Source organism: Phascolarctos cinereus, unplaced genomic scaffold, assembly GCF_003287225.1.
Source record: "Phascolarctos cinereus isolate Bilbo 61053 unplaced genomic scaffold, phaCin_HiC Scaffold_3;HRSCAF=262, whole genome shotgun sequence".
Classification (NCBI taxonomy): Eukaryota; Metazoa; Chordata; class Mammalia; order Diprotodontia; family Phascolarctidae; genus Phascolarctos; species Phascolarctos cinereus.
In genome coordinates, this window is record NW_027555736.1 from 165,254,541 (window position 1) to 165,269,182 (window position 14,642).

The 14,642-nt window shown below is 39.8% G+C and overlaps 1 protein-coding gene across 1 annotated transcript in view; it reads left to right on the forward strand.

Annotated features, from left to right (window-relative positions):
* The window catches only part of SHC4 (SHC adaptor protein 4), a 155,905-nt gene that overhangs the window by 104,886 nt on the left and 36,377 nt on the right, over window positions 1–14,642 (forward strand). The window contains exons 5-6 of the mRNA XM_020977316.2: window positions 789–842; window positions 7,823–7,874. Of these exons, the coding sequence (XP_020832975.1) occupies window positions 789–842; window positions 7,823–7,874 (106 nt within the window). The remainder of the gene's footprint in view (window positions 1–788; window positions 843–7,822; window positions 7,875–14,642) is intronic.

Consider the following 14,642-nt stretch of genomic DNA (forward strand, 5'->3'; position numbering starts at 1 on the left):
AGACATATTGGCAACAGGTTTCTTAATGGATCAAATGAGATAATATCTGTAAAGTGTTTAGCACAGTACATATGCTTAGCATATAATAAGTGCTTAATAAATGCTTGTTCTCTCTCTTTCCTCCTCCACCCCACCCATCCCCACCATAGTAAAGCCTATTTCACATGGCAAGATGCTTCAAAAAAACATAAGCCTTGAGAATGTGTTCTGATACAATGAGGTAGAGTTTTGCTGCTAAAATTATTTGTTTAATGACAGTGATCTCTTAGGGTTCTCTGAGTATCTTTCTATATAACTTGTTAGAAACAGGTGTCAGTCAAATACCAATAAATAATATATAGATGCATGATTTGCCCAAACCTCAATGATTCAATACATCTTGAACAAGTATTCTTCCGAGGAATAGTTCTACAAAAAGGTACCATAGTTCCATGCAAACAATTTTCTTGAAACTGTTCCCAGAGATTTTATCACCTAGGAAGATGTGTTAATGTCAGGCATCCTCAGACAAAAACAGAGCGTAGACTAGGATATGCCAGAAGATGATGTTTCACTGATACTTTAGAATTGTAAAGTAAGTACATCTCCACCAACTATACATTACACTGTGGTCCTTTACATGGCAAAATACGCAGCACACCTGAACATATTTGTAAACCAAATAATTCAGTACCCTTGAATACTTTTTACTTCTCAAAGTCAATCTTTATGTAAGGCTGTTAATAATTAGGGAAGTAATTAATTTATACCATTAGTGCAGTTTTAATTGGCTTCTTGTATTTTTTCAGATTATTGCAAATCACCATATGCAGTCCATTTCTTTTGCTTCTGGAGGTGATCCTGTAAGTATGGATTTATAAATTTTCCCACATTTTTAGCAAACATTTTATTTCTGTAAGAGCCAAGACAACTTGTACATGTATCATGCTAGGTGCTGCTTTTCCCAATTTCAGAAATTGACATTTCTGACCCCCTGCATATAGCATCAAATCAAAGAATTTGCTTTTCATGATATAGTTAATATAGCAATAATAATATAGCAATATGGCAGAGCAAACAGGGCTTTGGCCCAGGTGCTGGCATGGGTGGAGGGGAGTGCTTCCTTAGAATTTCTCTACTCAAAAGAAGGGAAGCTCCAGGTGAGCTCCAGGATAAAGCCCAGATAAGGATGGGGTCTGCTGGCATGAGCTTCTCTTCCAGACCAAGATTAGCTCAAGGAAAAAGTTAAGTGCAGGTCATGGGCAAGCTCAAGGATGAATGGCAAGGAACAGAGAAGTCACCATCATTGCTTTCTACCTGTGAAGAGGGGACCTCTCAGGAGCTTCACTTCTCCAGAAAGGGTGGTATGCTTCTCTGGATTTCTACAGCCAAGCTCTGAGGCAACCCAGTTACTACAAGTAGCCTGGGAAGCAATCTCAGACCATAGTCTGTCCTCAGAAAAGGGCTACTCCAGAGCTCTGGGTCTTCCAGGGACAGGAGTGGGGAAGCTCTGGAGGGGAAGGAGCACTTTCCTAGATGTAGGAGTCCTAGTAGGGAAGGGTGATCTCCCCTCTCAGCCTATGCAGCCAGAAGAGAAGAAACACTTCAGTGTGCTGGGCTGCTTGAATATGGGGGATATGCTTTCCCACATCACGTTTGATCTGGGAATTGGAACAGTCCAGCCCCACGACAAATATTGGGTAAGGAAGTGATTCTTCAAGTCCATGATCTGACCCATCCCCAACAGAATTTTCCCTGGGCACCATATATCATTGCATCTAACATCTGATATCCGTTGACTCTGACAATATCACCACTTAAAGAATAAATTGGGGGAGAAGGGGTGTTCTTTGGTAAGTTAATAACGTCTTAAAATATGATGACTCTGGCTCTAATACCTGAATCCCTATTTGATCATGGGCAACACATAAACTAAGTACACTGAGTTTCTGACCCAGGAGGACAAGACCAGCTTTATATAGACCATCAGCATCAGGTAATTCACATAAGTATAATTTTACAGTCCCTACCTTCAGAGTGCAGAATGCTTTTTGAATTCACTTGTAATTTCCAATAAGCAGTGTCAAGGTTGAATGTGGCCTAGACCTCACCCTTGCCTGGGCTTTATCCTGCCCCTCTAGAGGCAATGTAGTATAGTAAGTAGATAGAATGCTATTGGGCTTAGAGTCAGAAAGACCTGAGTTCAAATCTTGCATTTGCCATTTAACATGTGATCTTGGGCAGGTTATTCCATTTTTCCAAACCTCAGTTTCTTCATGTAAAATGAAGGGTTGGCTTAGTTGGTCTTTAAGGTCCTTTCCAGTTCTGAATCTATGATAATCTTGTGAACCAATGCAGAGAGAAGTGGGCAGAGGTAGAACAATCTATATAGTGATAAGTTTCACCTCCCATCTCCATCCATGCCTTTGGGTGGCTCTTGTAGATGCCTGGAATGCTCTCCCACTACACCTCTACCTTCTGGAATCCCTGTTTTCTTTCATAATTCAGCCAAAGCTCTGCCTTCCGCATGAGAACTTTCCTGGTGCCCCCCCAGCGGCTAGTGCTTTCCCCTCCAAGGTCACCTCATATTTTATATGTAGTTCCCTTGTATGTATCTAGATAAGTGCAAGTTGTCTTTCCCATTAGAAGGTCAGCTTCTTGAGGGAAGGAAGGGACCATTTCATGTTTGTCATCGTATGCTTAACACAGTGCACAGCACATAGTAAGCACATAATAGATGCTCATTTATTGCATGCTGTCAAGTATCTTTAATTTTGCCTACACGTCTCTTACATCTGCGTCCTTTTGTATACCACATTAGTTCAGAACTCATTATCTCTTGCCTGGACAACTATAGTAGCCTCCTAAAGGTTCTCTTAACTTCCAGTATCTTCCCTCTATAAATCCTCCTTCTCATGGTTATCAAAACATGAGGCACCAATCTGACCAGGTCATTCCTCTTTTCAAAATCTTTAATGGCTCCCGCTGGCACCAATCTGACCAGGTCATTCCTCTTTTCAAAATCTTTAATGGTTCCCACTGGTATAAAATACAGACTCTTTCATCTAGCAGTTGAGTCTCCCCATGATTGAGTTCTCACCTCTCTTTCCAGCATTATTTAATACTATTCCCCTTCACAAACTCTACTTTTCAGGCGAATTGGACTGCTAGCCATTCCCCAAATTTATTATACCATCTCCCACATTTCATGCTTTTGCACAAGCCATTCTCCATGCTTGGAATGTTTTCTGTCCTCATCTATATCTTTCAGAATCCTTGTCTGCTTAACTCAAAGGCTTAACTCAAATGCCACTTCATTTATAAAGTCTTCCTTGGTTCCCATCCCTCTCTCCTTTACTAGTGCTCCTTTCCCCTCTTAGCAATAACAACTAACATTTATATAGCACTTACCATGTGTCAGGCACTGTGCTAAGCACTTTGTACAAATATCTCATTTGATTTCCACAACAACCCTGAGAGGCAGGTGCTATTATTATCCCCCCATTTTATGTATGAGGAAACAGAGGTTAAGTGACTCACCTAGGGTCACACAGCTAGTAAGTGTCAGGCTGGATTTGAACTCAGGTGTTTCGGCTTCCAGGTCTGGTGCTCCACTGACTGTGCCCCTGCGCTGCCCAATATTTCTTATATTGTACTGATCTGTCTACTATTTTCTTCTTCCAGTAAAGTATAAATTCCTTGAGTGTGGGAACTATTGCATTTCTTTCTTTGTACCTCCAGTGCTTAGCGCAGTACCTTGTGCCAATAGCTGCTTAACAAATATGGATTGAGTTGAATTGCCTTTGAGAAATTGCAAAGTGCTTTTAATGACCCCAAGATTCTTCCTGAAACAGAGACCCAACTTTTTTTTTTCACATAAATATGCTTCCAGTGTTCCTATATGGCTCAAAGTCATGGAATGCTGTAAGTCTCTGAAGAATTAAAGGGCAAAAGAAATTCATCTAGCAGGCATAAGTAGCTGTTGCATATTAATAACAGCATCGTGAAGGAGAGGTGGTATAAAGGTCATCACTAGAGAGATGTGGGATCAGAATGGGAGGTAGGGCACAATCAGCAAGAGGGTACGATCACTGACAGATGCCCTCTTGCTCCAGTGGTATCTGCGCAATGTTGAAATCCAAAGGTCAAGGGTTTCCATTCAGTAGTTTGGGTTTGTATTGACAGTTCAAGGGGTTCATGCTAAAAATTCTTTTAATGGAAACTTAAACAGGAAATAATTATAAAGAATATCATGAGTAGTATATTAAATTTCCCTGGGGGTTCACAACACATTTTATTGGTTGAAGGCAGTTTGAGGAACAAGAAACACTGGGAACCACTGTGTTAGGTGAACCCCTTATGGAGGATTTATGGGAAGCCATAGACCAGGAGTTGTGGATAATGAGAAAGATTGGAGGGGTTTCAATCTGCACCTTGGAGGGAGTACTCACATCAGCGAGATCACAGATGCACTGAAGTATAGAAATATGAAAATAAAAAAGGAATACTTATTATTAGTAGTAGTACTGATAATAATAATAGTGGCTATCATTTATATAGCACTATACGGTTTGTGAAGCACTTTATAGATATTATCTCATTTTGTCCTCACAACAACCCTGAGAGAAAGGTTCTATTAGTATTCCCTTAAATATTAATAGAATGTTTGAGCTGGAAGGGACCTTAGAAATCCACCATTTCCAATCTCTTCATTTTCTAGATAAGGAAACAGCCTCAGTGACCGTAAGTGACTTGCCTAAGGTCACAGTGTGACAGTGGTAGATTTGAGAAGAGATTTTAGTTCAGTAAATTTCTGTTTTAGCATGCCTCCCCTCCCATTAAGCCTGCCAGGCTTAAGATCAGTGGCAAAGGAGTTAACAATTCTTGTTGACTACTTCTGAAACAAAATAAAACTAAGCTTGCCACTATGATCTTACTTATTTGGAAGAAATTTATCTTCAGGAGGGCAATTTATTTAGGGGTGTGTTTTATTTTTTAAAATAATCTAAGACAAGTTATGTTGACCCTGAGATCCTCTTCCTGTATGATTCACAGTGGGTTATTAAATGACTGTCCTTGAGGGTATTACAAACATGGGTTTTTATTTCCTGCCAGCTGATTGCATCTTCTCTCTAGAGAGTCATGCCTCTAATCTGCAAATAGTATTTATTCATTGGATGGGCATGTTTTTTCCCCAAGTACTGAGATAACAAAAAGCATCTTTAATTATTAAAATCTTGTCATTCATCATGTCACTGTTTCCAGTGTGTATAGATTACCAAGTGTCTTGTTTTAATAGAGTCAGCAGATCTTTTTTTTGAGCTCCTTCAATCCTGTCATAAATTTTTACTTCCTTATAAATCCTGCAGTCCTTTCTTTTTTCTTCCTTTCTCGTCTTTTCTTTGAGTTAATCTGAAAAAAAAAGGTCCCCTGATATATATCTTTAATTAAACAATTTCCTGAATTATCTGATAGCTTTGCATGGACAATTGGAAAACTATTATTGTGGTCTAAGTTATGACATGCTTTGATCCAACAATCATGGTGTTTAAATTTATTCAACTGTAAAAATGGGGAGAACCAAGTTCATTGTCCTTTTATTCTATATGCAGGCAAGTGGACCACCATAAAATTATCTTGGTAAATGTCTTTTCATGACATATTGTTAGCACACCATCACCAAATCCCATGGTTAGTGTTGCAGAAATCCCACTGGATTGTTATTTTAAACAAATAAGCTGAAATGCAAATTGGATGCTTGGTGAGGAAGTAAATTGATTCTTGAGCTCCAGTGGTATTAATTCTTCTAATGAGAAGAGCTCACATTTGTTTGATACTTTAAGGCCTGCAAAGCTCCATCTTTATAATAACCAGGTACAGTGGCTGACATGTCATGCATGTTACAGAGAGAGCCCTAGACTAGGAATCAGAAGACCTGGGTTTACTTAGAGCCCTTCTACTAATTAGCTGTATATCCTTATTAATGTAGAAAATAGGATTATAGATTTAGAAAAGAAAGGGACATTAGCAAAAATCTAGTTCAACCCTCTCATTTTAAAGCTAAAGAAACTGAGCATAAAGGTAAGGAGAATGGAATAAGTATTTATATAGCACCTACTATGTGTCAGGCAGTGCAGTGGATAGAGTACTGGGCCTGGAGTCAGAAAGATTCATCTTCCTGAGTTCAAATGTGGCCTCAGACACTTATTAGCTGTGTGACCCTGGGCAAGTCACTTAACCCCATTTGCCTCAGTTTCCTCATCTGGAAAATGAGCTGGAGAAGGAAAAGGCAAAACACTCCAGTATCTTTACCAAGAAAATCTTAAATGAGGTCATGAAGAGTTGAATATGACTGAAAAACTACTGAACAACAAGAACAATATGTGTCTCATTTGATCCTCACCACAACCCTGTGAGATAGGTGCTATTATTATCCCCATTTTACGGTTGAGGAAACTGAGGCAAACAGAGGTTAAGTGACTTGCCCAGAGTCACACAGCTAATAAATATTGGATGCTGAATTTGAACTCTGGACTTTCTGACTCCAGGCTCAGTGACCTATTCACTGGGACCAAGCAGAGGTTCCCATTTCACGTCTCTAAACCCCATCTGTACAATTTAGGGGTTGGATTAGAATAGGGCTCATGGATAGATTTCAGGGAGTCTGTGAACTCAGGAGGGAAACAAATATTCATTTTTACTTGCCTCTAAATGAAATTTAGCACTTTCTTTCATTATTAATGTAGGCAACAATATGTAGTGATTCACAGGCTTCACCAGCCTGCCATGTTAAGAATCCCTGGCAATTTCATGAATCTATAAAATCCTGCCAAGTAGGTGGTGGGGGCAGAGGGAATAAGTAAGCATTTATTAAGCACCTACTATGCATCAGGCCCTGTGCTAAATGCTTCATAAATATTACCTAATTTGAGCCTCACAACAATCCTGGGAGGTAGGTGCTATTATAATCCCCATTTTACTGTTGAGGGAGCTAAGACAGATAGAGGCTAAGTGACTTGCCCAGGGTCTTTGAACTCAAGTCTTCCTCAATCCAGGCCTAGCACTATGCTACTTAGTTATCTATCTAGGTTGCGTAGCTCTTATTTTCATCTCCGTTTCATGGATGAAGACCCTGAGGCTGAGCTGTTTAAAACCACTTGCTGGGGATCAGAAGATCATTGTTTTAGAGGTAGAAAGAATCTTAAAGGCCATCTATTTTACGTCCTTCATTTTATGCAAGAGGAAAGGTAAGTTGCAGAGCCAAGATTTGAACCCAGGCCTTCTGACTCCAGATCCATTTTTCCATTGTACCAAGGTGACATGAATAATAAGTGTTAGACCTGGAACTTGAACCCAGGTCTGTTAGCTCTGGGTTTAGTGTTCTTTCCACCTGTATATTGTTTCTTTTGTGAACGGAAACACTCTTCCTGTGGAGCTAGCTTTGAAAGGGATGGGGGCAGAGAGTGTATTTAAAAGAAAATCTTACTCCCTGGTAGAGTTGGCTTTCCTAACATGCTTTCTATAGAATCAATGAATGATTCTAGGTGGGGAAGCCTGTATATGTGCTCAGTGGGCCTAACCTACTCTTTCCCTGGGTTCTGGCCTGTTCTCAGTGACCTGGCTGGCTCTAAATTACTCTTCCCAAAATTATCTGCACAGAGAGCAGAAGACAGGAGTTTGACATGTTCCATGATTGTATACAGTTCACATTTCCTCATATTGTAGCCCAGAAAAAGGGAAGCACCAGCCTTGAAGCCAATAGCTTTAAGCGCGCATGTGTACTCTAACCTTTTCTAAGTTCTAGCCAATCATTTTAAACACGCTGATTTTCCCTCTTTTGTAGGACACCACAGACTATGTTGCCTACGTAGCTAAAGATCCAGTTAATCAAAGAGGTATGAAAAGTAACTTTTAGATTTTTTTTTAAAGAGTTGGTCTAGTATTGTCTACAAAGTTATAAGCAGCTATCTATCAGATCTTCATCATGTGCCATGATAAGGATGAATTATAAGCATAAATTACAATGGGATATTGTATTGGTTTCTAGGCATATGTGAGTATGGATGGGAAATAATAACAATAATAAGAGGAGAAAAAGTAGAAAATTCCACAGGTGGGATTTCATACCTAGTTATGCCAGTGGCCTGTGAAATAAGATGCTACTCTATTAGGGTCTGTAAAGGAGAAGCTACTTTGGCCATGGGGAAAATGACTTCACTGCAGAACAATTTTTGGCACCTGGGGCAAGGGGCATTAAATGAACCTGGGGCATGCAACATGAAATACATTCTTATATTAACCATGAGAGATCATTACACCAGCCCTGTGGAGGTGAGACTCTAGGACAGAAAACAAGATGGAGGAGGAGGGGAGAGGCTGGGAAGAAATGGCCTGGTGAGCAAGTAGGATGGTGGAGGGAGCATGCCATCTGTTCACCTCCGAAGTGAACTAAATATGCTGGCTAACTAGTTTTAATACTGCTGAAAGAGTGAGCATACTAATCATAATTGTAAATAATTTTTAAATTTCACACTTTTAAAACCATTATTTTAAATTAGGTGTGCTTTAAATATTGGTGCCCTGGGGAAAAGACACAGTTGCCCTGACTTAATTATAGCTCTGCCTGGTTGGCTTCTACCCAGTGGGGCAAATAGTTTGACTTTAAGGGCTGAGTCATTACTTTAAGGTCTTATTCTATATTATTCTATTCTCCTTTAGCTTGGGCCAAACTTGTGTGTGTGTATGTGTGTGTGTGTGTGTGTGTGTGTGTGTGTGTGTGTGTGTGTGTGTGGACATGCCTGTGTGAGAGACAGACAGAAGACAGAAAAAGAAGAGAGAGAAGAGAGAAAAGGGAGCGAAATAGATAAATAGAGACGAAGTTGGACTGGGCTGACAGAATTCTAGATTAGGAAGCAGGATGGTGGTCAAAATCTCCACACTCCCCCATTCCAAGCTTGGAATCAAAGAACACCTGTTGTTCAATGGTCTACAGGGTTCAGTTCTACTTCTTGGTATATTTTGGTTTGTGAGGAAGTCAAGTTTCCCCTTCTAGGGATGAAACAAAGGAGCAGCCAAAAGAGGTATTGCCGAAGTGTCAATAAACTGAGGCATGATTAGGTTTGTTTTGTTCTCTGCTGGCTCCAAGAAAATATCCTGCCTAGGACTTCTGAGCAAGGTGATTCCTTCAAGAGCACTAAAGTCCACACTTCCTCTCAGCCCTGTCTTCTCCTTTCTTCTTCTCTTCCAGGTGCCTTAGTGTTAGAAAGGGTTAAAGGTAGAAGAGGTACCATGATTGGCAGTACCTGGGATGCAGGCAATACCTATAAAAGGAGGGGGAAAGGAATGTCTGTCTTATGGAGCCTGGATGAGAAAGTATTAGAAAACCTTTCTCCTGGTTTCGAAGTCTTTGTAGAACTGTGCTTTGCTCTTGAGGCCTTCTTTAGAGGAATGCAGAAGTGCTCTTCAGGGTCAGATGTTGTTTACCATGTGCCATAGTTCTCCCACTTGCATAAAACTAAAAAAAAAATACTCCTCAAACCAAACCAAACCAAAGCACCTGAGAACTTATTTGGATATTACCTACAATGATTCAGAAGATAACCCACTGATGCTTGCCTGTTCTGTGAGGCTTTTGTCCACATCCTCCCATAAGTTCACCACAAGTGGTCCTTCCAGCATGTTGGGGGCTTTTCTCAAGTTCTCCCAACATCTGATCCTTTGTTTTCCTTGTTGACGATGTGATGCAGCCTGCTTAGGCCTACCCTGTGCCTCTCCCCTGCCCTTTGAGTTATCTGCAGCTTCAAATCTTGAGACTCTGTAGTGTTCCATGACTCACAGCCATATATCACTGGAGGGCTACTGGGATTAAAAATATGAGTCTTTGTTTCAGAGAGGAGCTTGAGGTCATCAACAGAACTTTGCAGAATCCCAAAGGCAATTCGACTCTCTCTCCTCCTCCTATTTAATTCTGAGCCTTTCTCATTGTCCAGTGGCACTATGCCAAGATGTAGTATATTAATGGATGTCCTCTATATGTTGTTCCTTGAGCTGTATATCATGGTCCTAGTAATGGGTATTCTTTGTTGTTCAGTTGTTTTTCAGTATGTCTGACTTTTTATGATCCTCTTTGGGGTTTTCTTGGTAGAAATACTGGAGTGGTTATTTCCTTCTCTAACTCATTTTCAAGATGAGGAAACTGAGACAAATAGGGCTCAGTGACTTGCCCAGGGTCACACAGCTAGTAAGTATCTCAAGTCAAATTTGAACTCAGGTCATTGTGACGCCAGGCCCAGAGTTCTATATACACTGTATAGCTGCCCTTAGGCATTCTTTATCCATTTGATTTTGTGTATTTGGATAGTAAGGACAAATTCTTCTGGGTGCTTATATAGCTCTTTTAGGAGACTGCTATGTCTATCTGCAAACAGGACCTTATCAACTATGAGGAATCTGTTTCTGACTTGGACACTAAATTGGATGTCCTTCACGACAGTGGCAAACATCGCTGGTATATGTGAACCACATTGGGACTCTAATATACTAATCCCAGATGTTCTTATAGACAAAGTGGAAATAGCATGGAAGAAAACAAAGATAGGGAAAACAGTTGAATTAGACCAAGTACAAATAGAAACAATCCGTACTGGATGTGAAATAATGAAGGTGGAGGCAATTAACGAATTGATTCTGAGAGTATCTGAAAGAGGGGAAGATATCAAAAGTGTGGAAAAAACACTTGGACCTAATTACCCCCCCCCAAAAAAATGACTGAGAGAGCATCAGCAACTCATATATATTCTTTCCCATCTATAAAAACTTTTTTTTTGTATAATAATCTACTCAAACATTGAAAATTCCCTTGATGAGGGCATTCTAAGGGAACAGGTACTGTTTCTCAAATAATGCTCCACAGAAGTATGCATGTTTACCATCACATACTTAATGGAAAGATGTAGAAAATACAAGATCCCACTTTATTTATTATTTGTGAACTATAAAAAAGGTTTTGATTGAGTGGAATAGAATGGTGTCTTAAAAGTCTTTCCTGGGGCAGCTAGGTGGCGCAGTGGATAGAGCACCTGCCCTGAAGTCAGGAGGACCTGAGTTCAAATCCACTTACTAGCTGTGTGACCCTGGGCAAGTCACTTAACCCCAATTGCCTAAAAAAAAAAGAAAAAAGAAAATAAGTCTTTCCTGCAGCAAGGCCTGCCTGTGCATATGTCAAAGTTGATACAAGATTCCTTGAAAGATATAACAACAAGGCTAACCTTTTTTGAAGACCATTTGATCATTAATATCAAGGATTAAATAGGAAGGTCCATGTTTACCAAAGGTTTGTGCTGCTGCTATCAAGAAAAACTCAAATTAGTCCATTCCCTTTCTCTCCAGTCCTCCACAGAGGCTTCTCAGAGTGGAATGTACTTTCTCACTGGTAAAAGCAGACAAAAGGATTAAATCAAAAGGAGTAGCCAGGATTCTCTCCTTGCTTTTCTTTTCTTCAGGAATTGTGGTCCTGTAGGGTACCTCCCCAGCTTGGAGGGAGATACCAGTAGGGAGTTGAGACTCCAGCCCCTATTTAGTCCTTCTTTCCTGGAACCAAAAGTGTTTAAATCCTAGACTAGAAACTTAAAAGAAAAGGAAATCCTAGAAGTAAACTTGTCTTTCCAATTGTCATCATCATCGAACTTTTACTGATGACCTATTATGAAGTGCTAGGTGCTTGGGATTCAGAAAGGTATTAAGACAATGGCACAAGATCCTTACCCAACCTTAGAGTCAGGAAGATATGAATTTCAATTAGCCTCTGTCTATATGACACTAGGCAAATCATTTAAGCTCTCAGTAAACTGACCCTAAGTCAAATAGCTATTGCTGATCTGCATTGATAGTGGGAGTTTCCTCACTGGAGAATTCCCTACCCAGTGAAATCATGGGTCTGGTTTAAAAAAAAAAAGGAGTTTATAATCTAGTAGGGAAGAAGGGATAAGGACATAAAAATTACTTCCTTCATCAAGACTGCACTTCCTGGTGATTCAGAAACAATTGTTCCAGTATCTTGCAGTCCTTTATACCCCTTATATCCAGGTCTTGGGTTGAAGGGCAGACTCCAGGACCACTCAAGAAAGCAGGATATTGAGTTAAAGGAGGCTAGGGAATCATTGTGCTTAGCACAATGCCTGGCACATAATAGGTGGTTAATAAATGTTTATTAATTGATTAAAAGAAAACATCATATAATTGGCAGCTATTATTATTATTGGGGGAACAGATTGAGCCGCTCTCTTCTCAGCATGATTGCATCCTTTGTCAGATACTCTCTCGTGGGGTCTTCCTACACTATACCTCCATTCCCCTTTAATTGAATATGCCCCACCCGCCAGGATTCCTAGTTAAAACTCTGATAAGTAGGGGCCTGACTATTGTTTTTAAAAGGCTTCAAAAACCAGGCTAGAGAGTCTGGACTTTATTTCATGAGTAATGTGGATCTCATGTTCAATGTGTAGGGGGAGAGCGTGTGAGATGGTGCAAAGCAGTACTTTAGGAAGATTACTCTGCAACAGTTTGTACGGTGAATTAGAGAAAATGGAAGCAAGGAGACCAGTTAAAAAGCAATTGCAGTAGTTGAGGTGGGAGGTGATAAAGTAGTCATGGGAATAAAAAGGAAGCAGTAAAGTGAAGAGTGCATCCAAAAGAAAAATCATCTTTATGTCCTTCTGTCTCTCCCACAAGTTAATGAAGGGTTAACACATTGAATCTGAATCCTTTAGCAGCCAGAACAATAACCACTGTGCCATATTAAAATTGACCCACACCATTAAATTTCTAGGATATTTGTGTCAGCTCTATTGATGACATTATACAATGTCATGTAGGAAGACTGGCTTAGCCATAGGCTGATCTCTGCCCATATGGGGCAGGAGGTTGATGAAAGAAATGGTGTGGAACACAGAAGAGGCATATGGTAGTTCCTGCCCTAATCCCACAGCACCACCTAATGGCGGACTTTGAAACCCAGTTTTTCTGGATTCCTTATGAGAATCAGAATTTTTAAAGTAATTTTTTTTAATGTCAGACCTAGTTCCTTATTAGTCAACAAAACAAATCTTAGCCCCTCCCTCCTCCAACATACTAAATTAAAAAGAAAAGAGAAATTCTTTGTTATATGAATTAGCCCTTTGGGGATGCAAAGGGTAAAGATACAACAGGAAATGCAAGCAATATAAAGACAAACGATATCAATAAAAATTTATTTTAGAAATAAATATAAGAAGAAAAGTAGGACTGACTTCTAGATCATTGGATCATCTATTTAAAGCTAGAAGGCATCTTAGAGGTCATCTGGCCCAATTCTTCATTTTATAAATGAGGAAACTGAAGCCCAGAGAGGTAACTGATTTGCCCAAGATCACAAGATAATAAGTATCAGAGTCAGAACTTGGACCCAGACCCTTTGGACTTCTAATCCAGTGCCTTTTTCTACTACACATCAGTCCCAATTCCCAAGACTAGAAGGTTGAGTTTGCTTAGCTACAAGGCAGGTGAGAAGAGCTCAGATTCTTTGAAGTCAGGAAAAATGTTTGCATATGGAACCCACAGCTCATACTGCCTGAGGCAGTAGTATTAAAGAAACACTGTCAAATGGAACTCTAATTTAGGAGTTTCTACTTAAGGCTCTATACTCCCAATACTTCTATGGGTTTGTTACATTTGTTCCTCTCGCCTCACATTTATAGGACTAAGAAATCTTGAGCTTGCTTTCTGTATCCCAAGAAAGGCTTTTTGGTCATGACTTTTTACTGATAAATGGGCTAGCTGTATTTTAAGACCCCATTCTATTTGACCAGAGTCCAGGATGAGATCATGGTCCTAAGCCATCCTCTGGGTTCACACCATCAGTCAAGTAACCAAACAACAAACATTATCTAAAAGCCAGCTGTGTGTCAGGCGCTGGGGATACAAATACAAAAGTGTTACAGTACATACTTTCAAAGAACTTATTTTCTTACTGGAAGGATACAACATGCTCACAAGTGAGTAAATAAAAGGACATATACAAAATAAATACATAGTAATGGGGCAGCACCTATGACTTGAAGAATCGGAAAAAGCCTCATGAAGAAGGTAGCATTTGAGCAGCCTGAAGTCAACAACATTTGGTGAGTATTTAGTTAACGCTCATATCGTTAGTGTGAGTATGGGGTGAAGGTGGAAAGAAGTCTGGGGAAAAAACGCAAATATAAACAGAAGATATAGTCCTCATCCTCAAATTGTTAATTTAATTAATTAAATTTAATTAAGAAGACTATACTTTTCACCCAGAAGTCTTTTAATGAATGTTGAATGAAGGAATGAATGGGAAACCATAACATTTAAAAGGTTTGAGAGAAATAGTTTCTGGGTAATTAATCATTTTATTAATAATACTAGCATTTTATTAATAAAAAGGAATAGTCGGGGGCAGCTAGGTGGTGAAGTGGACAGAGCACTGGCCCTGGAGTCAGGAGGACTTGAGTTCAAATCTGGTCTCAGACCAGACACTTGACACTACTGTGTGACCCTGGGCAAGTCACTTAACCCCATTGGCTAGCAAAAACAAAACAAAAATAAAAGGAATAGTCATTTGCCTCTCTCTCTCTTGGACCAAAGATAAGTCTCAGAGCTTA